The following is a 25,445-nucleotide window of genomic DNA, read 5'->3' on the forward strand; positions in this document are numbered from 1 at the left end:
CTGGGATTTGTCACTCTTTGGTAGTCATCAGAGTTTGATCAAAGAGTATGTGAATTCCATTCTACTTTATAAGTTAATATTTACCTCGGACAAGATCCAATAGGGTCCCTTCAGTTTCATAAATGTTTAATCCTGCATGCATTGTGATCCTTATTGTCCATTCTTCTACAGCTGCTATGTCTAAAATAAAAGATAAACAACTTTTTACATGTCATGTTAATGAAATGGAAGTTATAAGAACACAACCAACAATGATTTCTTTTCCTTTTACAATCATTTTAAGTACATCTATGTGTCTAATATCACATAGTTTTCTGCAAATTTACTTTCTGATGAAATAATGGAAAAGAATTATTAAATGATTCTACTACCACAACAATGGATCTTAATGTTAATAAACATAGATCCTAATTTCTCTCCTACAGCTATAGTGAAGAAAAAAAACATAACCCTTTTGTGAAACAGTATAATATTATTATTTTAAAGTACCTGTCAAAGAAAAGTACAGGCCCTGAGCATGGCACTGCTGAATTTGATCGAGTGTGTAAGAAAAAATTAACAACATTTCTAATCAAATTAATTCCCATAAATGAAGCAGAAGGAACACTTCAAGACATTCTACAAGGTCAGTATTACCATGATAGCAAACCAGATAAGGGCGGACCATAAAGAGAAAACTCCAAGTCAGCATTCCTGATGAACCTTAAGGTAAAATATCATCAAGAAAATACTAGAATATTGGGACCTGAAGAGATTGCTCAGTGGTTAAGAGCACTTGCTGCTCTTCTAATGAATCCAGGTTCAGTTCCTAGCAACCACATGGCCACCACAGCCACCTGTAACTCCAGTTTCAGGGTTCAAACACCCTCTTCTGGCCTCTGTGAGTGCTGTACACACATGGTGCTCATGTATATGTGTAGACAAATACAAAATACTCATATGTGTAGACAAAATACTCATACACATTTGTAAAAGAAACATTACTAAAGCTTAAATCACACATCAAACCCCACACACTGATAGTAGGAGACTTCAACACCCCACTCTCACCAATGGACAAGTCAACCAGACAGAAACTTAACAAAGAAATAAGACAACTAACAAATGACATGTTTCAAATGGACTTAGCAGACATCTATAGAACATTTTACCCAAACACAAAAGAATATACCTTCTTCTCATGGAATTTTCTCTGAAATTGACCACATACTTGGTAACAAAGAAAACCTCAACAGATAAAAAAAAATGGAGTAACCTGCTTTATCTTATCAGATAACCATGGTTTAAAGTTAGAAGTTAACAACACTAATTGCAGAAAACCTACAAACTCATGGAAATTGAACAGTAATCTATTGAAGCACCCTGGGTCAAGGAAGAAAGAAAGAAATTAAAGACTTCCTAGAATTCAACAAAAATGAAGGCACAGCATACCCAGACCTATGGTACACTATGACAGCAGTGCGAAGAGGAAAGTTCATAGCACTCTGTCTACAGAAAGAAAGTAGAGAGATCTCACATTAGTCAATTAACAGCACACTTGAAAGGTCTAGAACAAAAAGAAGCAGACTCACTCAGAAGGAGTAGATAACAGGAAATAATCAAATTGAGGGCTGACATCAATAAAATAGAAACAAAGAAAACAATACAAGGAATCAATGAAACAAAGAGCTGGTTCTTTGAGAAAATCAACAAGATAGATAAACCCTTATCCAAACTAATCAAATGGCAGAGAGAGAACATCCAAATTAACAAAATCAAAAACGAAAATGGGGACTTAACAACAGACACTGAGGAAATCCAGAGAATCATTAGGTCATACTACAAAAAATCTGTACTCCACAAAATTGGAAAATGTAAAAGACAATGTAAAATGTAAAATTTTACGTCATCATCATCCCTGATATCAAAGTGTAAAAGAAATGGACAATTTTCTGGATAGGTACCACATAGCAAAATTAAGTCAAGATCAGGTGAACAATTTAAATAGACCTATAACCCCTAATGAAATAGAAGCAATCATCAAAAGCCTCCTAACAAAAAACTAAAACTAAAAAATAAATTAAAAAACCAGGGCCAGATGGTTCCAGTGCAGAATTCTACAAGAACATCAAAGAAGAGCTAATATCTATCCTCTTCAAAGTGTTCCACATAATAGAAACAGAAGTACATTGTCAAACTCTTTTTATGAGGCTACAATCATGCTGATACAGAAACCACACAAAGAGTCTACCAAGAAAGAGAACTACAGACCAATCTCACTCAAGAACATAGATGCAAAAATACTCAATAAAATACTGGCAAACCAAAGCCAAGAACACATCAAAAAAAAAAAAAAAAAAAAAAATCCACCATGATCAAATCAGCTCCAGCCCAGAGAAGCAGGGATGGTTCAACATACAAAAATCTATTGATGTAATCCACCATATTGATTATCTCATTAGATGCTGTAAAATTGTATGATCATCTCATTAGATGCTTCAAAAGTATTCAACAAAATCCAACACCCCTTCATGATAAAGGTCTTAGAGGGATCATGGATACAAGGAACATATCTAAACATAATAAAGGCAATATGCAATAAGCCAACAGTCACCAACAAATTTAATATAGAAAAACTCAAAGTGATTCCACTAAAATCAGGAACAAGACAAGGCTGTCCACTCTCTCTATATATCTATTCAACATAATTCTTGAAGTTCTGGCTACAACAAAAGGAGTTCAAGGGGATTCAAATTAGAAAGGAAGAAGTCAAACTTTCACTATTTGCAGATAATATGACAGTGTACATAAATGACCCTAAAAATTCTACTAAGGAACTCCTACAGCTGAAAATTTTCTCAGTGATATGGCAAGATACAAGGTCAACTCAAAAGAATTGATGCCATAAAACCATCCTACACCAGTTCAGAATTATTGATTATAAAAAGGGTTATTTATTTAAGGGGAAAACTTACAGATCACCATCCTAAACAATAGTCCTCAGAGCGTAAACAGGAAACAGAGTCTAGCAGCCAGAAGGGAGCCGGAAGCAAGAGAGTGGGTGCACAGTTCCTGCTGCTTTTTAAACTTTAAGAGACCACTCCCAAGTGGGCTGGTATCTTAAAGGCTATTGGCTGAAGGAGAAGAATGTGCTCCCACAGCACCTCCCCTTTTTGTTTAAATAAGAGAGTTCCAAACCCAATACAAAACTATATACACTAGGAACAGATATCAAATATAATTAGAATTACAACCAGCATAAACAATATTAAGCAAGAAACATTCTAAATGTTTTAATAAACATTCTTTCCTATGGAGTCTAAGTCTTTTATAGGAAATGGGTAGGCTAGATCATAAGAGTACAGTTATCTAATCTTCAACCCCATCAAGGGCCTGAGAAGGGAGATAATATTACTTGAGCAGGCAGGAAGTACAATCAAATAGCTTCCAAAGTGAGCAATATATGGCTGAGACAATTAGCTACCTGAGCAATCACCCAAAGTCTCATTTTGCAATGTTGAAGCAACCAACTTTGGCTAAGGCCTAGTGTAACTGACAGACCATTTTCAGAGGCAGGAAATTTTTCAAAATTGTTTTACACTGACTTTGCAAGATTTGACAGTCCTGCTTATCCATTTCTGGAAACTATGTAACTTGTCAGTGGTTGAGGCATTATCAGTTCCTTGCCCAAAGGCCAGTTTTTCCAAGAAGAAAACAAGCTCCAAGTGGAGTGTCTTCTGTGCTCAACATTCTCTCAGGAATAGATTGGTGCTCTCAGAAGCAATCATATCTCATATCAACAGAACCCTAAATTATTTAAATGCCATATTTCACAGATCCTTGAAGTGGTTGAAGAATACCTATCTATACAGAATACAATCTCTATGTATCTAAAGAACCTAATCGATCTACTATATGTACAACAAGCATGAACAACTATTGACCTATAATAATTAATACCTGTAGCCAGGTGGTGGTGGCACAAACCTTTAATCCCAGCACTCGGGAGGCAGAGGCAGGTGGATCTTTGTGAGTTCGAGGCCAGCCTGGTCTACAGAGCTAGTTCCAGGACAGGAACCAAAAGCTACGGAGAAACCCTGTCTCGAAAAATCAAAAAAAAAATTAATACCTGTATCTTGATCAGAGGTAGGAGTAATATATAATGCAATATGAAAATATATCCTAAAAGTTGCATCAATATACAAAATGTCCTAAACTGACCTAGAAACCTGCATATATACAATCTGACAAAATAACATTGTATATATGTACAAATAATGTAAACAAAAGTAACTAATATAATTTGAACTTGTATCAATATAAAAACACTATACCAATGTAAATTATCCACAAATAGCTCACAAGTATTCACTCTATTACCCACTATTACTATCCCCCTCCTCTTTTTTTTTTTTTTTTTTGAACAAACATAGTTTTCTCCCCAACCCTCTATCTAGTACAAGTAATAATAAACAACCCCTAAACAGTGTTCCCAACCCTATGGACAAACTTTTTTGGGATAGGGGGTGTCGTCTTCTAGAATTGCTTCCCACTGTCATGGGAGTTCGTAGAAACCAGGAATCCTGTAGGGGGCTGACTTAGGTCCTCTGCATACCTGTAATGGCTGCATAGCTTGGCATACTTTTGGGATTACTAACACTGGGAACAGGGCCTGTCTGATACTTTGACCTACTTGCAGGAATGCCCATAATGGCAATAACTTCTAATAAATGTGTGATTACTGAATCAGCCTTTTTTGAGCTCAAGGCAGTTGCCCATTGAAAACCTGAATATGTGTCTATGGTGCGGTATACATATTTTAATTTTCCAAATTCTGTAAAGTGGAACACATCATCTGCCAGATTTCATTCCTTTGAGTACCCTTAGGGTTACTCCATGCAGGCAATGGTGTTTTATTATAGAAAGAGCAAGTAGGACACCTCTTTATAATCTCCTTAGCTTGTTGCCAGGTAATAGAAACGTTTTTCTTTAAACCTTTGCTATTGACATGATGTTTTCATGAAATTCAGAGGCCTGCAACACACTTCCAATCAATAATTGATCAATTTCTGTGTTACCTTGTATTAGAGGACCTGGCAGACCCGTATGGTATCAGATGTGTGTTATGTATATAGGACAAAGCCTATTCCTGATTATGTCTTGCACTTGGATGAACAATGAAGTCAATTCCATATCATCTGGTGTAAATTCAGCAGTTTCAATATCTAAGACAACTCTTTCTGCATATTGTGAATCTGTAACCATATTGAGAGGTTCTTTAAAATTCCTTAATACCATAAGAATAGCATATAATTCTGCCTTCTGCGCTTTGTTTCACTTAATTCTTCTGATTTGTAACCTGCCTTCCCTGTTCTATTTGCATTAGTATAAAATGTATGGACTCCTGTTATTGGTGCATCACATACAATCTGGGGAAGAATCCAAGAAGTTCTCTTTATAAGATTAAGTCTATTACTTTTGGGATAATTGCTATTAATTTCTTCGAAAAAACTAGCACAAAAGCTCTTTGCCAGGGTTCATTGTCTTCCTATAACTTTTTTTTATTTCATCAGCAGTAAAAGGCGCTATAATCTCTGCTGGGTCTATAACTGCTCATTGACAAAGTCTCAATTTATCTTTTATAATTAATTCAGAAACTTTTTCCATATAAGTTTTTAATTTTTTACTTAGTTTATGTGGATAAAAGATCCATTCTGTGATAATATCATCCCTCTGCATTAAAATTCCTCTAGGAGAAATTGGAAGGCATTATGACTCGAATACAATTAAGAATTGGATTCACACTATCCACATGTGCCTCCTGTAATTTCTCCTCAACAATCATCAATTCCTTTTCCACTTCAGCTGTTAATTCTCTGGGACTATTCAAGTCTTTATTACCATCCTAAGGTTTTGCTTACATTAATTATTAGATCTGGTTATCCCAACAGCTGGTTGTAGACTGGAAATGTCTCCCAATAATCTTTGAGAGTCATTAAGGGTCCACAACCAGTCTCTCCTAATTTGTGACTGTTGTTTTCTAATTTTCTGTAACCTAGGTAATTAACAGAATCTCCTCTTTGAATCTTTTTAGGAGCAATATGTAATCCCCATTTAGGCAAGACTTTCTTTACTTCTTCAAACATCCTTTCTAAAGTATCTGTATTTGAATCAGATAACAAAATGTCATTCATGTAATGGTAGATTATAGACCTAGGAAATTGCTTACATATTATTTCCAATGGCTGGCTGACAAAGTATTGTCACAGGGTGGGGCTATTGAGCATTCCCTGTGGGAGGATAGTCCATTGATATCTTCTAGTAAGATGAGAATTATTTTAAGTAGGCACTGTGAAGGCAAACTTTTCTCTATCCTTTTCTTGTAAAGGTATATTGAAGAAACAATCCTTTAAATAAATAATTATGAGAGGCCATCCCTTTGGTAACAGAGAAGGTAGAGGAATTCCATATTGTAGAGGGCCCATAGGTTGAATAACCTTGTTGATAGCCCTTAGATCTGTCACCATTCCCATTTTCCAGATTTCTTTTTAACAACAAATATAGGACAATTCCAAAGTCTGATAGATTCTTCTATGTGTCGAGCATCTAGTTGCTCTTGTACCAGCTGTTCTAAAGCCTGTAACTTTTCCCCAGTTAGCTTAATGCATATTGGTTTCTCAGTTAACCATTTTAAAGGTAGGGCTGTTGGTACCTCGGGAGGTTTATCAATTGCTTTGTGGTCTTGTACAGCCTGAATGGCTTGTGTCTGTCATCTGTAATATCTTCTAATATTTTCCTCAGAAACAAAAGTTTTGGGGGCTGCAGGAATGTTAATCTGGATATTCCATTGCTGCAATAGGTCATGAACCCACAAATTCACTGCAATATTGGCTATATATAGCCTTAGTCTTCCTATTGGCCCTTCTGGCCGTATATATTCAAGCCATCTCGTGCTTTGTTTTGCCCAAGATAGGGTTCCAATTCCCAGGAACTGAAGAGGCTCCTTAGCATTTAGGCAAGAAACTGCTCTTGCCTGGACTGCTTCACTGAACATGGATGACCTGCAGAGAAATGACTGCTGAACTTGCCTAAAGGTGAGATGATCCTTCGGGGTTCCTGCTTCATGAAAGAGTCTGCGAAACATTCTGCAGGATACAGAAGAAAGTGTCTGAACTGTCTTTGAATTTTCCTGCTTCATGGAAAAGTCTTCTGGATACTATGGGACTGTGGGCTGAAGATGGATGCCCCAACAGTACAGAAGAACTTTGGGTGACTATCTAGGCAGCAAGATGTCTCTGTCAATTCTAGAATTTTGGAAGTTGTTTACAATGCACTTCCTGTTTACTTAGGTAATATATCCTTCTGGGGTCTCTGATGGAGTTGAAGAATTTATATTTATAGTTATAGTTTTCCTTAGTTACGATAAAAGATAAAGTAGATACAAATGTTGTAACTGTAATTCTTGCTTGATAACTGTTTTGTAATATGTAATTTTACTGTGTTAAAATTAAAGCCTTCTTTTTTGTTTAAACAGAAAAGTGGAAATGGTGTAGGAGGTCCTTTTGTATTTGTGTTGCTTTCATTGGTTAATAAAGAAACTGCTTTGGCCTGACAGGGCAGAACTTAAGTAGGTGGGAGAGACAGGACTAAATGCTGGGAGGAAGAAAGGCAGAGTTGGGGAGAGACACCATAGAGTTGTCAGAGACAGACATGCCAAATTTTACCCAGTAACCCACTGCCATGTGATGATACACATATTAATATAAATGGGTTAAATTAAGATATAAGAGTTAGCCAAGCCGGGCGGTGGTGGCACACGCCTTTAATACCAGCACTCGGGAGGCAGAGGCAGGTGGATCTCTGGGAGTTCAAGGCCAGCCTCGTCTACAAGAGCTAGTTCTGGGACGGACACCAAAACTACAGAGAAACCCTGTCTCAAAAAACCAAAAAAAAAAAAAAAGAGTTAGCCAATAAGAAGTTAGAGCTAATGGACCAAGCAGTAATTTAATTAATACAGTTTCCATGTGGTTATTTCGGGTGTAAGCTAACTAGGCAGCCGGGACAAACAAGTGGGCCCTCTCCTTGTAACACAGAAGTCCTCCTATATCCAAATGAAAAATGGGCTGAGAAAGAAATCAGAGAAACATCAACCTTCAAAATAGCCACAAATAACATAAAATATCTTGGGATAACACTAATCAAAGAAATAAAAGACCTGTACAAGAGAAACTTTAAGTCTTTGAAGAAAGAAATTGAAGAAGATACCAGAAAATGGAAAGATCTCCAATGCTCTTGGATAGGTAGGATCAACCTAATAAAAAAAATGGCAATCCTACCAAAAGTGATCTATAGATTTAATGCAATCCCCATCAAAATCACAACACAAGGTTTTTCACAAACCTTGAAAGAACAATACTCAACTTCATATGGAGAATAACCAAAACAATCCTATACAATAAAGGAACTTCTGGAGGCATCGACAGCCCTGACATCAAGCTCTGTTACAGAACTACAGTAATGAAAACAGCTCGGTATTGGCATGGAAACAGACAGGTTGACCAATGGAATCGAATCGAAGATCTCTGAGTCTTCAAAGCTAAATTCCATGCCAGTCAGAACTACACAGTTAGATCCAGTTTCAAGATAAAATAAAAAATAAGAGCGAATGTTCCACTAAGGATAAAATCCCTGAAATATATTGTAAAAGAGTAGATGGCAATTAGTTAAAATGTACAGTTAAATATTGAAAAACTTAAGACATAATGTCCCTATAGTAGTGGTAAAATGGAACCACAAAGTAATTAACATAAAATGAAGATGGAAAAATAGCAAAACCTGAAGGTAACTAACAGGTAAGTAAAACTTTGTTCCATTTGCAAGATGGCAGATTTCAAAAGAACCAAATAAACAATTATGTTAAGTGTAAATGCTCTGTAACAATTGAAAATCTGAGTTCTTAAAAGAGGAAACACAAATAAGCTGAGAAATACTTCAAAATGTTCAAAGTACTTAGATATTAGGGAAATGCACAAATGAAATCTACTTTCAGATTTTGTATTACCCCTGTCAGCATGGCCTAAGTAAGCTATGGATACGTGATAGAAGAATTAATTTTCAAAATTGTGCCTATAGTAATGATATTTTACTTTAGACTAATAAAGTACAATTTAAAGAGTTGAAATTTTAATGAGCTTTTTACAAAAAAAAGACTCATAAAACATTAGAAAAAAATCTCCATTAATTCAGGCATGCAGGTCCACATAGTATGGCTGTATGAGGACAGCCTCAGATATTAATCTGTGACTACCACCTTGCTTCAAGTAGGGCATATTTTTGATATTTTGTAGGGCAGAGAAGAAAGGGATTCTCCCGTTTCTGCCTCCATCTCTTCATTGGAACATATGATTACAGGTACACACTACAAAGTCGAACTGTCCATAACTCCTGGAGATCTGACCACAGTTCCTCATGCCTGTGTGGAAACCACTTTACACAGATACAATTTTTAGTAGATGAATAAAGGGTAGAGACAGTGATATAGTCTATGTCATCTCTCACAGCTACAGCTTCTATCTTCATCATTGACATTTCCTTATCTGTCACTTCTGCCCTATCCTCACTCCCTTCATTCAGTAGGTCACACTACTACCCCATAGCTAGAAAGGTTGGCTGCACACATCCGAACCCACTCTCCCAGTGTTCCTTTGCCTGCATATTTTATTGACATGCAAGTAAATGTTGGACCAACAGTGAGAACTGATGATAGTCTCCTGGGAATCTGGAATTGGGTTGACATCTAGGAGAAAAATATAAAGATTCAAAACTATTAAGTTAGCTCTAGAAAGCTAGTCTTCAGAAAAAGAAAATAAATTCTAGAGAACATAAAAACTTAAATGAGACAAGGTGACACTATTCCCTGAGATTGTCCATTTCTTACTTATACTTCTATCCTGGAATGTGGCTGCATTTTTGTCATTTAGTTTCTACAAACTAAAATTTCTTAGCTGAGTGTGGTAGAGTTTGCCTTTAATTCTAGCCCTTAGAAGGCAGTGAAGGCAGATCTCTGTAAGTTCCAGGGCAGCCAGGGCTACATAGAGAGATTGTGTCTCTGAAAAAATAGCAAATAATTGAATAATATAAATTTAAAATAGAAAAATGAGAGATTTTTTTTCTACTGGAGAATATGGAAAGGAAGAAGGTAGGAGGAGGTGTAACACCAAGGAAGTTTGAAAAGTCATAGGGAATCATATTATTTTACATTTGCCTGAATTACATATAATATAAGCAACACTGTCAGCTTACTTTATGGCTCCAGGGAGGTGTGGCTAGGGGAACAAAAACCCTGGGCAACACTAAGAGGCAAAAAAAAAAATTTATTTACAGAGTTTTAAATTCTAAGAAGGGAAGAAAGGGGAGTTTGTGTGCTACATTCCTAAGTGTGATTAGTTAGACTAGAGGTTGGTGATGATATATGTAAAAGAAGGGAGGGATGCAGTAATGGGCACTCTCTTGGCCTGAAGAAGCTGGGGAACCTGGGAACACATGAGGGTAGCCATGGTGACTGGCATGAACTGTAGAAGAAAACAAGGGAGCCTGTCCACTTTAGCATTTTCACCAATGATAACTGGCTAGAAGGGATCGCTCATATTTAATAATTCACTTATCACCCTATGCTGTTGTGGAATAATGCTCTTGTATACTGTAAAGATTTGTCACTCATATTTGTTTATAAAATGCTAATTGGCCCTCTCTTAAAAAACAAAACAAAAAATGTTGATTGGCCAGTAGCCAAGCAGGAGGTATAATAGGCAGGTCAACTAGACTAGGAGAATTCTGGAAAGAGAAAAGGGAGAGACGGAGTCACCAGTTAGATGCAGAGGAATCACAGAGAAATGAGAACTCAAAAAAAAAAAACAGAAAGAAAGAAAGAAAGAAAGAAAGAAAGAAAGAAAGAAAGAAAGAAAGAAAGAAAGGAGAACTCCATACTGAGGAAAGATACCAAGCCACATGGTTCAATATAGAAAAGAATTATGGGCTAAATTAAGTTGTAACAGTTAGTTAATAATAAGCCTGAGCTAATAGACCAAACTGTTTATGATTAATATAAGCCTCTGTGTGTTTCTTTGGGACTAAACAGCTGGAGGACCAGGCAGAACAGAAACTTCCATGCTACACTAAGCACCTAGAAAAAGGGGAAATTATGGTTATATCCTACAAAATCTGGGGCCTGAAAATGTCCAGCTGCCCATGTCAAGCAGTGATGTTTGTCCCCATGCCATCCATGTAAAAAGGATTACCTTCCTCCAGATCTTTTTTCTGATATCTCTAGAAGTTAAGACACAGATAGTTAATTTCCTAGACTAAAATCTTATATCAATAAACCAAGGTGAGAGTAGGTGCAGAGTATTATTAGCCTTTTAGAGCTAGAGTGAGGGCTTAACTGAGGTTGCACTTTCCCAAATCACCTGTGGGTGAATTCAGGACTCCCAGTCTTTTTATCTGTGAGGACTATGAATCAACAATCTCAGACATGCCATAACCTCCTACTAGTGCCTACCTCTGAAGGCCCGAAACGTGATCTATTTGGAAGATTAGACTTGTCTCCTAGCCAATTATCCTGCCAATAAAAGATCATTTCAGAGAGCTAACTTCTAAGTTTATCACAGGGAATGGAGCAGAGATTTAACTGGACTGTAGGAACAAAAGTTGTTGATTGTGTGGCTAACTTTCTCACCAGGGTCCCACAGTGTGGAGAGAAAGTCACCCAATATACCAGTGCATGGGAAAATTTGTGCCCAATAATTTAATACATAGCTGAATCTTTTGGGATGAGTCCCATTAGAGAAGGAGAGCGCTATGACTTCACAAAGGATTTACAGCAAGAACAGCAGCTATTCAAAAGGCAATATTCCTGTCATCTTTTCTCTGGGCTTGTTGCCATCAGAATGCATTTTTCTGGTTGGTTTTCCTTCTGATTAATCAGCTGAAATCTCACTGCATGATCCTGCAGACCACAGCACCTCTCCATGTCTCCTTGCTTTTCCTGCCCCTTGGTTCCTCCTCCTCCTCTTCCTTTCCCTTTCTGGAAATCCTGCCTATACTTTCTGCCTAACTATTGGCCATAAAATCCTTTATTCAACCAAGCACAGTGATACATCTTCACACAGTGTACAAATATCCCCCAATATTTCCCTCTGTTTGTCTAAATAAAAATGAAAGGTTTCAACACTAACATAGTAAAACTATATACAATGAGAACAATTGTCAGGTAAGAATTACATTTACAGAGTCCAGTCAATTTGTGTTTGGCAACACTGGAGAAGGTACTGTTTATCTATCCTATTGATGTAGGCGGGTCTTCTATCTATCTGTTGCTTTCATTGGTTAATTAATGAAGAAAATTGTTTGGCCTGATAGGTCAGAACATAAGTAGGCAGAGTAGACAGAACAGAATGCTGGGAGAAAGAAAGCCGAGTCATGCAGATGCCATGATTCCTCTTCCTGAGACAGATACTGGCTAGACTCATGGTGACATACAACCTCGTGGTGACATACAGATTATTAGAAATGGGTTTGTCAAGATGTGAGAGTTAGCCAATAAGAGGCTACAGATAACGGGCCAGGTAGTGTTTAAATGAATACAGTTTCTGTGTAATTATTTCAGGTGTTATCTAGCCAGGGAGCCAGGATCCCGGCAGGAATGCAGCCTGCCACTCCTTCTACATCCTATCTTAGTAAATTTCAAGGTTTAGACACAAACCATTTTCTATCAAACCTTGTATTACCATCCTAAAACTATCTTTTTAGATTTCAAAATATTTTCTTTGGCAGTTTACACTTTTACTGTCTCTCAACCTTATACACTTTATACTTCTTTTATGAGTTTCTTTTCTGAATTTTGTAACAAGGAAAACTGTAACTATAACCATATAATATTCAACCCCATCAAAGACCCCAGAAGGATTATTACCTAAGTAAACAGGAAATACAAAGCAAGCAACTTCCAAAATTAAAAAAACGACAGAAACATCTGGTTGCCTAAACAGTCACTCAAGGTTCCTCTGCAACATTGGGGCATCTATCTTTAGCCTACAGGTTTAGAATATCTGACAGACTTTTTTGTGAAGCAGGAATTTTTTATTTAAATAACATTTTTTTAATTTATTTTAAATACCAACCAATTTTCCCTCTCTTCCCATCCCCTCCCCTTTCCCATCTTCCCTCCTCCACATTCACTATCTCTATTCAGAAAGGGACAGGCCTCCCATGGACTTGCAAAAAGCATGGCACATCAAGTCGAGACAACGCCTGACCTTATATTGAGGTGGGGTCAGGTATTCCAGCATGGGGAACAGGTTACCAAAGTCAGTTAAGCACAAGGGAGAGGACCTGTTCTCACTATTAGAAGCCTTACTAAAAGACCAAGCTACACAATTGTCACACACATGCAGAGGACCTATGTCAGGCTCCCTGATTGTTGGTACAGTGTCCATGAGCTCCTGCAAGCTCAGGTCAGCTGTCTCTGTGGGTTCCCCCATCATGAAACCACTGGCAGGTACAATCCCTCCTCCCTTTCTTCTGAGACTTTTGGGGCTCAGCACAGTGCTTGTCTGTGGACCTATTCCTCTGCTTCCATCAGTTACTGGATAGAGCATCTCTGAAGACAATTACGAAAGTCACCAATCTGCTTACATGATGGCCAATAGAGGCACCCTCTCCACCCTATGACAGAAGTCTTAGTTGGGGTCATCCTTTTGGGTTCCTGGGGGATTCCTGGGTACCAGATTTCTCCCTAATCCCAAAATGGGGTTTGTGGGGGTTTTTATTGCCTCTATTTCAAATTTCAAGTCATGAACTGTTTCCTTCATCTGTTTGATTATTTTTTTCTTGACTTTCTTTAAGGTGTTTATTGATTTCTTCCATTTTTTTGTCTTTTCCTCTATTTCTTTAAGGGAACTTTTCATTTATTCTTTAAAGATCTCTATCATCTTCATAAAGCTATTTTAGGTCATTTTCTTCTGCTTCATCTGCATTGGGATGTTCAGGTCTTGTTTTTGTAGAGCCACTAATTTCTGGTGGTGCCATGTTGCTCTTGATGCTGTTGAATATATTATTTTTCTTTTCAAGACAGGGTTTCTCTGTGTAACAGCATTAGCTGTCCTGAAATGCCTTTGTTAGAGGATGACCGCTAACTCAAAGAGATCCACATGCCTCTGCCTGTTGGATGTCTACCAATATCTTCTAACTGGTTCAGGGAATGCTTTTGTCTCTAGGGGCTGCTGCTCTTATGAAAGATGTTTGGCCAGGGGAGGGTGAAGTGTTCAGTGAATTTGGATGGTGGAGTAGGTCATGTAAGTTACAGTACCCAATGGGTTTGGACAGTAGAGCAGCTGCCAGTAGGACTCTCAGCTGTTAGCTGGCTGATGAGACTGAGCTGGTAGGGCAAAGGTCACATAATGTGCCCTGGGGCTTAGGGCCTATGGATTGGGGCAGTTTAGCTAGGAGACCAGTCACTCACTCCTTCCAATTAGTGTAGGTGGTGCTTGTGTCTCTAGGGGCTGCAGATCTTGCAGGGGGAAGTTTGGCCAAGGGGGAGGGTTCAGTGGGCTTGGGAAGCAGAGTGAGGTTACAGTGTCCAATGGAAAGGAATTGTGGTAGAGAAGCCTGTCAGCAGGCCACTTACCAAAGCAGAAAAGTTTTGGAGGACTATTCTACCTTGTCTTGGCAAAGTTTGGTAGTAGCCTTCTCTTGTGTACTACTTATCCAATTTGGACATAATGTCAGCAGTCAAGGGTAAGGCAGTTTCTGGCCTAGGGGTTAACTGTGCCATAATAAAATCAAACACCATATGAAGATTCTTCAATGCCCATCATCCATTTTTGAAGTAGACTGACTGGTGCTGCCAGAAGCAGACATGTCTCACTGTCATGAAAAGCCTTATGTTATTAAAATGTTTTAACTGTTATATTCTGTAAGTCTTTGAAGTGATTGAAGACCATCTATCTATTTAAAATATATCTCTGTTTGACCCTGAAAACATATATAACATGATTACAAGTTTGATTATAAAAGATGACTAATTACTAACCTGCATTTCTTAATTATCCTAAATAGTTTATAATACTAAAAATGACTATAAATTTATATTGCATTGCTAAATGAACTGCATAGGTACAATACCTTAAACAAAAATAGAAACATATACATATATTTATATAACTTTTAAATTTTTATCTATATACAAAAATATCTTAAGCAAGAGTAGAAACCAATAAGAAGTATAGTCTCACAAAAATAATTTTAAATTTGTATCAATACAAGTAATCTGTCCTCTTATCCTATCATTTCTAAATCCTGTTCTTTTCAGAACAAGATACCTAAATCTAATTTCCTTTACTCAGCTTTTTTTCTGACCATGACCAATAACAACTTAACCAGCCCCTCCCCCACAAAATGACAAACATCCATAATCCACTGAATAACCAAAAGAACACCCACCCCATCTCTTGGAAATGTGGGTGTTATACTCTTAAAATTACTTCCTGTTGTCTGGGGATGATACCATCTTTAGGGAACCCTGAGAAAATTGAGATAATAGTCAAGTTCCAGGAAACTAGCTGTGGTTTTTTGGCTTTTTTGTTGTTTGTTTGTTTTGTTTTTTGTTTTTGTTTTTTGCTTAGTCTCTGTATGATGGGAAAGTGTAGAGTGTATCTGAAGTCTTCCCTGGAATAGTCTGTGGGGGCTGGACCATCTCGGCTAGAAGCTTTGAAGTTGTATGAATGCAAAATTTTGAGGAAACTGCAACAGAGGCATTCTGAGAGGCTAGGTCACCTGGGCTTCTTGTTATTGTTGGTATATAGTTTTTTCTAAAAACACATAAACTTTTCTTTTGGGGGACTTCAAAACAGGGTTTCCTTGTGTAGCTTTGGCTGTCCTGGAACTTACTCTGTATGCCAGACTGGTCTCTAACTCAAACAATCTGCCTGCCACTTCCTCCCTAAGTGCTGGTATTAAAGGTGTGTACCACCACTACCCAGCAACATACAACCTTTTAAAGGTTGTACATATATTTATGTATGTATATATTAACACACATGGACTATGCGGTGTGTACAAGTGAGCTAAAGATGATTTTTTGGTTTTATATTTGAGCAGGTAAAAAGTATTTGTTAACTTTGTAAGTCTGTTTGGTCTATATAACCAAACTTTAATATAAATCTCTATGTATATCATATGAAGCATAGCATGTAATAAGTCATGAGGATTCTATAGCAAAGAAGAAATTATCATGTCTCATCAAGTCTCAAAGCTGTTCCCATGCAGAGAGATCAGCATATATGTCACTTGTCTTGTAGTCTTTTCTATATTTCTTCCTCATATCTGTAGCTAAGATCCTCAGGTCATCCCTGATTAAATATTGATGATAGATACTATAAAGTTACCCCACAGCAGCTCAGAATTGGGTATAATAAAGGATTCTTTATTCAGGAGTAAACTCACAGATTACAGTCCTCTTCACAGATGGGGAACAGGAATTGAATCCAGCAGCGGAGAGACAGAGTGTGTGCAAGCTTTATGATGTGTTTATAGTATACGAGACCATGCCCAAGTGGGCTGGCATCTTAAAGGCTATTGACTGAAGGAGTTCCCACAGCACCTCCCCCTTTGTCTAAATAAGAGAGTTCTAAGCCTAATACAAAACAATATACAATTAAAAAAAGAGTTTTCTATTACATGGCAACAAGCTAAGGAGATTATAAAGAGATGTCCTACTTGCTCTTTCTATAACCAAACACCATTGTCAGCATGAAGAAACCCAAAGGGTACTAAAAGAAATAATATCTGGCAGATGGATGTGTTCTACTTTACAGAATTTGGAAACTTAAAATATGTACACCACACCATTAACACTTATTCAGGTTTTCAATGGAGAACTGCTTTGAGCTCAGAAAAAGCTGATTCAGTAATTATGCATTTATTACAAGTTATGGCCATCACAGGTATACCTGCACAAATAATGACAAATAATGGTCCAGTTTTCTAGTTCCATCCATTTTCCTACAAAATGTACCGCATTTTCCTTATACATTCTTTGGTTGAGGGGCATTTAGGTTGTTTTTAGGTTCTGGTTATGACAAACAAAGCTGCTATGAATATGAGCACATGTCCTTGTGGCACGATTAAGCTTCCTTTGGATGTATACCCAAAAGTGTTATGACTGGGTCTTAAGGAAGGTTGTTTCCTAATTTCCTGAGAAATTGCCACACTGACATCTAAAGGGGTTATACCAGCTTGCATTCCCACCAGCAATGCAGAAGTGTTCCCTTTTTACCACAACTTCTCAGGCATAAGTTGTCAGTGTTTTTGATCTTAGGCATTCTTACAGGTGTAAGATTGAATCTCAGAGTTGTTTTGATTTGCATTTCTCTGATGACTAAGGATGTTGAACATTTCCTTAAGTGTCTTTCAGCCATTTTAGATTCCTCTGTTGAGAGTTCTCTGTTAGTCTGTACTCCATTTCTTTATTGGATTATGTGTTTTTTTGGAGTCCAATTTCTTGAGTTCTTTGTATATTTTGGAGATCAGACCTCTGTCTGATGTGGGGTTAGTGAAGATCTTTTCCCATTCTGTAGGCTGTTGTTTTGTCTTGTTGACCGTGTCCTTTGCTTTACAGAAGCTTCTCAGTTTCAGGAGGTCCCATGTATTAATTGTTTCTCTCAGTGTCTGTGAGATATATTATATTTAGGAAGTGGTCTCCTGTGCCAAGTCATTCACATGTACTTCCCATTTTCTCTTCTATGAGGTTTAGTGTGGCTTGTTTTATGTTGAGGTCTTTGATCCACTTGGACTTGAGTTTTGTGAATGGTGATAGATATAGGTCTATTTTCATTCTTCTATATGTTGATATCTAGTTATTCCAGCACCATTTATTAAATATGCTTTCTTTTTTCCATTTGAATTTTTTTTTTGCTTCTTTGTCAAAAACCAGGTGTTTGAAGGAGTGTGGATTAATTAATATCTGGGTCTTCTATTCAGTTCCATTAGTCCTCCTGTCTGTTCTTATGCCAATACCAGGCTGTTTTCAGTACTATAGTTCTGTAGTAGTAGAGTTTGACTTCGGGAATTGTGTCCTTTTATTGTACAGGATTATTTTGGCTATCCTGGGTTTTTTGCTTTTTCATATAAAGTTGAGTACCATTCTTATGAGTTCTGTGAAGAATTTTGCTGAGATTTTGATGGGCGTTGCACTGAATCTGTAGATTGCTTTTGGTAAGACTATCATTTTTGCTATGTTAATTCTGCCTACCCAAGAGCATGGGAAATCTTTCCCCTTTCTGGTGTCTTCTTCAATTTCTTTCTTCAGAAATTTAAAGTTCTTGTCATACAAGACTTCCACTTGCTTGGTTAGAGTTACTCTGAGATATTTTATGCTGTTTGTGGTTATTGTGAAGGGTTTTGTTTCTCTGATTTCAATCTTGACCCTTTTATCATCTGTGTACAGAAGAGCTACTGATACTTTTGAGTTAATCTTGTATCCTTCTACATTACTGAAAGTGTCCATGAGTCATAGATGTTCCTTGGAAGAATTTTTGGGACCGCTTATGTAAACCATCATATCATCAGCAAACAGTGAGAGTTTGAACTCTTCTTTTCCGATTTGTATCTCCTTTTGGAGATCAAGGGGTTAACCTTGAATTTTCTTAATGCTAATGAGAAAAGAACAGCAGAGACACACTGGATAATAGAAAAACTTCTGAATTAAACCATCTGGTATATTTCAAGGATGTGTTGATCTCACAATGGAAATCAAGAAATGTGCCTCATTGGAAAGAGGGTTTTGCTCTTGTTTCCACAGGAGAAAAAAAGCTATGGATACCTTCAAAATTAATAAACATTCAGTTTTAAAAGGAGAAACCTCTTGAGAAAGATAAATGAGAGCACATGCACTTAGGTGACAATCATACAGGTGGTAAGAAAACCTCAGAAGGGCTGGGGCAGGGTTCTGTTCTTGTCTTTGTAGGAAAATGCTTGTCTTCAAAAAGTCAAGAGACTTGGATATGTGGATGCCTAAATAAGAAAAGATAACTATCCAGAAAGGATCACCAAGCAGAGAATGATGACTTATGAGAATGGGTCATCTGCAGGGTAAAAATCTCTGAAGATAGATAGATAGATAGATAGATAGATAGATAGATAGATAGATAGATAGATAGATAGATATGTGTAGTATATATATTGAGACACACACACACATATATATTTTATATATATATATATATATATATATATATATATATATATATATATATATATGCTGCCCTGTAGAATAATAGTCATGACTCACTTAAAAAAACAAAAGCAGATCTTTTGGAGTTGGACAATGGCTATCCTTCTCTAAATCCAAGCATGTTGTTTAAAGAAAAATCCAGAGTTTCTGTCTCATGTCAGAAGTCATCTAGTATGTGAAAGAAAGAAGAAAGAATTTAGGAAAAAATTTACTTTTCTCCATACCTATTTTGTCTCTATCATACCTTTCATTGAATACATGCCGATATAAATAATATTTAAGTTTTCCACAATGAATAAATTTTCCTGCAGTAATCTTTGAAGTTTCCAGGAAGCAGGTGGGACCCCCACAACAACTCCATATGATTGATATGATGGCATGATGCTGATAGTGCTAATTTAAGATCAGTTAAATTAAATCGGTACCAGCTGTTCAAAATGATTCCAACTTGGTCAATTGAAATGGTGCACCTTCTTACAATGTTCTGGCCAGAACTTCAAATAGGAACCTCGGAAAAACTACTCAGAGACTATTTGCAATTACACCAGATAGTAACCTGAAAACTTAATCATTTTACTTTTACAGGATCCCATAGAAAGAACATGACCCCCATGACAGCTAGAAGTAATTCTAAAAGATGATGCCCCCTCTCCCAACAAAGTTCGTCCTCATGGTTAAGGACAACAATTAGGGGTTAATTATAACTAGTATAGGGTTGGGGTTGGGGTGGAAATTATGTAGGCTCAGGGATCTCTTTGTAAAAAAAAAAGGAAATTGGATTAGATAATACATAGATTAGTGTGAGCTTACTGACTAATAATAATAGTGAGTAATAGAGTGAATACTTGTGAACTATTATCTATTGGCAATTTACATTGGTATAGGTTTGTATATTGATACAAATTCAAATTATATTGACTATGCTCGTATTTCTTTTTACAATATTTGTACACCTAGGCAAATTTATTTTTTGTATGTATGCATGCTTCTAACTCTGCTTAAGATATTTTGTATATTGATACAATTTTAGGATGTATTTGTCATGTTGCATTATACATTTCTACCTCTGATCAAGATACTTATACACTGTTTACATTTTGAGGTCATTGTCCTCATATACTGCACAGTTGTTTAAAGCTTGTTTAGTATTCTAATATGAAGTCTTAGTCTTTAAGCTATGTAGGTATTAAGAATTACAGGTCAATAGTCATCCATGTTTGTCATAGTTATAGTTAGACTAATCCGGTTATTTAGACACACAGAGATTGTATTCCACATAGATAGGTTATCTTCATCCATTTCAAAGAACTGTAAAGTATGGCATTTGAATACATTAGGGTTCTGTTGATGTGAGACACAATTGCTCCTGGCAGCAATGATCTATTCCCAAGAGAGTGTTGAGCAATAAAGACACTCTACTTGGAGCTTATTTTCTTCTTGGCAAAACTGACCTTTGGGCAAGGAACTGCCCATGCCTTGACCACTAACAAAATGCATAGTGTCTGGACAGGACAAGCAGGATACAAGAAAAAAGACTGTCAAACACTGCCAAGACAGAGTAATACAGTTTTGAAAATTTTTCCTGCCTGTGAAAATGGTCTGTCAGTTACTCTAGGCCTTAACCAAAGTTGGTTGATCCAACATTGCAAATGAGACTTTCAGTGATTGCCCAGGTAGCCAGTTGCCTGTCATTTATTGCACATTCTGGAAGTTGCTTGACTGCACTTCCGGTTTACTGAAGTAATATTATTTCCTTTCTTAGGTCTTCAGTGAGGTTGACTAGACTAGAGAGTAGTAGTTACTTTCCTCTCATGACTTAGCCAAGCTGTTTCTAATAGAAGACTTAGACTCCTTAGGATAGGATAATTATATGAAAACATTTAGAATGTTTCTTGCTTGATATTGTTTGTGCTGGTTGTAATTCTAATTTTTATACTTAATATTTGTTCTTATTTTATATAGTTTTGTATTAGGCTTAGAACTCTCTTATTTAGACAAAAGGGGGAGGTGCTGTAGGAACTCCGTCTATCAATAGCCTTTAAGATGCCAGTCCACTTAGGCATGGTTTCATATACTATAAATGCAGCCATAAACCTAGTGCATACTCTGTCTCTCCACTGCTGGATTCGGTTCCTGTTCCCTATTTGTGAAGAGGATTGTGATCTGTGAGTCTACCCCTGAATAAAGATTCCTTTATTATACTCAATTCTGAGCTAGTGTGGAATAACTTTATAGTGTCCATCATCAAACTATGATCTCTATTAACTTTGAAGGAATCCATAGTTTTTCATTTCCTGTGGAAACAAAGGCATAACTTCTCCCCCAACACAACATATTTCTCAACTTTCATCCTGAAGTCAAGACATTTCTAAAGTATAGAGGCTGGTTTAATTCAGTAGTCCTTTCGATAACCCATTGTCTCTCAATAGCCATCATTTGTTCATCAACATTCAAAAATTCAAAGTCAACAAAGCACGATACAGATCCAGAAGCCCTATGCATTTCCCATCTTTATGTGGCTTTATTTCTTTCATTTGGCTTTACTCTTTCTTTAAAATTTTTACCTGATTACTTTCAAACTATTTTTTACTATGACTGTCTATACCCTTTTTCCTTTCTTTCTCCAGTAACTAAGCAAGTTTCTAAACATACTGTATCTTTTTAGAGGTTTGCTGTGTTTGAACCTGGCTTTATTAAGTGCTGGCAGCATAATCTTACCATGTGATTCAAATCTTAAACTGATGTGTCAATTTAAGTGAACAACTGACATGAACAACTCAGCTGAGCACATCACACTGGTGCACGGCACTGGCAGCTGTTTCCAGCCCTCAGGAAGCAGCTGGGAGTCACATCTCTGTATGCTGCTGGGCACTGGCCACTTGAGAGACTATAGGACTAGGAATCGACATCTGGCTCCTTGTCCAGAATATTTCTTAGCTTTCTCAGGCCTTATATTTGGATATTTGAGTCCCACATTGGGTGCATTATGTAATGAGTCTTTCTCTGTCCCACCAGCAAGCTCTCAAATACTGACATGAAGACTTGTTAATTATGAAAGTTCAGTCTGTAGCTTGGGCTTGTTCTTCACTACTTCTTATAACTTAAATTGACCCATTTATTTTCATCTAAGTACTATGATGTGGCATTACCTCTCTTCCATCTCGCACCTCCTATTTCCTTTCTGTGTATCCTGGCATCTCCTGTCTCTTGATTCCTCCTCCTCTTCCTTTCTCTCATTGGAAATTCTGTCTGTATCTCCTGCCTAGCTATTGTCTGTTCAGCTCTCCATTAACCCAATCACAGCAATATATCCTTACACTGTGCACAACTTGAAGGAATCAACCTGGGTCTGATCCAAAGGTTCCTCCCTGAGGACTAGACATCACAATAATGGAAGGAGCTATGCAAACCGCCAAGAGAGAAACCCAATCAATAGTCCTTCCAAGTTGTGTTGCCTAAAAGCCACAACAATTACCAACAGGGCAGGCTATCCCTAGAGGTACCAGAGTGGCACTTATATCTTGGTGGTGGGCAACAGCTGACTAACTGGACTAAAGGCTCATACAGTAGGAGGACATAATGCTGGGTATTGTACACTGAGCTGACTGCCTGGAGCTGGTGAAGCCATGGAATATGGAAGAGGACCTCCTCCTCCTATTTTTGCAGTCACTATAATCTCTCTAACTACATTTTCTTATTCTTCTTTTTGAGAAAAGATTTCTCTGTGTGACAGCCATATCTGTGCTGGAATTCATTTTGCAGACCAGGCTGGCCTCGAACTCACAGAGATCTGCTGGCCCCTGCTCGTGAGTGCTGGGATTAAAGGTGTGCACCACCAAACCTGACTTTTAACTGCATTTTAAATCCTCATCCTTATAGCTACAGATATATGTAGCTCTTACCTCTTATCAAAGAAGCTTCTTTTTGCAGCAAAGACTATTATACAAAGTCTTAATTGGTCAAAATGCAGAGATCAACAGACCATGGGGTTCCCTGCTACATGTATAACACCACTCTACACCGAAGGCACAGAGAACATTATGGAACCACTAGTGTGACTGTGAGAGCTAGTGAGGACCGCAGTGTTGGCTTCAGAATTGTAGGGAAGCTGCACTCAGTCCTGAAATCTCAAATATAATGCTGCCAAAACAAATCTGAATACTAAAAAACAGCACCAGTCCACATGACAACTTTCAAAAGGGGAATTCTCTCAATGTCCCATTTCTAGATGAAAGTCTATAGGCAGATATGATGGCTGAGACAGGGAGATATTGAGATGAAAATGAAATAAAATAAATATTTTTATTTTCTATAGGGAAAATTAATTCAGTGGTTACTTTGAATATATCATATGAGTCTGACCATTTTTCACATATCACATGAATAAAGAGGTATTAATTTGATCCACTAGCTCAATATTCCCACTCCTGGAATTTGATATTCCTCCTCTTCTCCCTCTGGGTATTTAGAGCAGTATGAAATGTTATACTCCACACACCACTTAAGAGTAGATTCCATAACAAAGTAATACATCATATATTACATCCTTAGCATTTTCAGATTAATTCCACTTCAGTAAAATGCACCAAGGCCCAATTTTCCCAATATTATACTCTCCAACTTCTAGAAAATGATTTCATTTTAAATAAAGAATGGTATCATTTATATAATACACACAAATATATATACATACAGAGAGAGAGAGACTGAGACAGACAGAGAGAGAGAGAGAGAGAGAGACTGAGAGAGAGATTGCTATATAATACAAACATGTTAGCCAAGTCAGCTTGTAAGACTGCCAGATAAGCTGAGCAGTAGTGGTGCACACCGTTAATCCCAGAACTCAGAGGGAGAGGCAGGTGAATCTGTGAGTTCAAGGCTATCCTGCTCTATAAGAGCTAGTTCCAGGACAGGCTCCAAAGCTACAGATAAACCCTGTCTCAAAAAACAAAAAACAAAACTGACTGTGAGTTATTTCTGGTTTGATATTTTCTGCCCCCAGTTCAAACTCAGTTTTTCTTTTATTTTTTTTTTTGCCTTTTTTTTATTACTAATTTATTTATTTATTAAAGATTTCTGTCTCTTCCCGCCACCGCCTCCCATATCCCTCCCTGTCCCCCAATCAACTCCGATAGGGTCACGGGGGCGTGGGGGGGGGAGGGTCGGACACATCATGGTGGGGACCATAAAGAAGGAAGCACTGTCCTGAGAAGTCACAGCTGAGGAAGGGGTCAGCATGACAGACACCTGCTCAGACACTGAGTGTGCAGAGACAGGCCACATGAGATGGATGATGAAGGCCAGAAGTAGCCTGCAAGGAACAGGGGTCCAAGGAGAGAGCTGTGGGGTCCTGTGTCTTTATCAATGCAAAAATATATTCTTAGGATACCAGCCTCAATAAATAAATAAATAAATAAATAAATAAATAAATAAATAAATGAAAATAAAGAATGTGACTATTTGAGAAGTCATACATATAATATATATACACATATATGTCGATATATGTATATAGAGAGAAATTTCTAATTAAATAAAAGTTTAAAGATATCATAGAAAAATAGAATAAACTCACAAAAAAAAAGACTGCCAGATAAAATGCTCAGGTAAATGTGAACTTCAAATAAACCACAAATAATTATTATTAGTATGTTCCACACACTGTATGGGGCATTTATGTGATGTCATATGGAACACTCCTCCAAATTGTAACATTCTCTACAACCTGAACATTTCCTCCAGGGGCGAGCCTTGGCTCACCGGTTTCAGCAGGTAAACAAAAGGGTACAAATCCAGAACAGAAACATGGAAGATTCTTTTGTGCCTCCACCCACCTGTGTAAGGGGAGTACACAGTTGTTGCAGGTGTAGAGGACCGGACATCCCAGGAAAGAGAGAGATGTTCAGACTGCAGGGCTGCACAAGCTTGGAGAAAGCTACAGGGTTGCAGATTTTGGTGAGTCACCCCCATGCTAGGGTGGGTTTTCTGGTGATGCAGCTGCACTTGGGTTACCCCTGTTCCTCACAACTAGCTTAGCAAGCCCCTGAAAACAACTCACTGGCTCTCCAGAACAAGACACTGGTGCGACAGTTACTTTGTTGTACTGCAGCCAGCTCCGTTTCTGGGGTGACTAGACACGTGTGCTGTGTCTCCCCAGGAGCTGTCCCTCACACAATGC

The 25,445-nt window shown here is 37.5% G+C and overlaps 1 protein-coding gene across 1 annotated transcript in view; it reads right to left on the reverse strand.

Annotated features, from left to right (window-relative positions):
* Positions 1-25,445, reverse strand: part of Catsperb (cation channel sperm associated auxiliary subunit beta) — a 176,294-nt gene that overhangs the window by 133,872 nt on the left and 16,977 nt on the right. Inside the window, exon 5 of the mRNA XM_057782160.1 lies at positions 85-180. Within this exon, the coding sequence (XP_057638143.1) occupies positions 85-180 (96 nt within the window). The remainder of the gene's footprint in view (positions 1-84; positions 181-25,445) is intronic.

The sequence above is a fragment of the Chionomys nivalis genome, chromosome 10 (genome assembly GCF_950005125.1).
Source record: "Chionomys nivalis chromosome 10, mChiNiv1.1, whole genome shotgun sequence".
In the NCBI taxonomy this organism is placed as follows: domain Eukaryota; kingdom Metazoa; phylum Chordata; class Mammalia; order Rodentia; family Cricetidae; genus Chionomys; species Chionomys nivalis.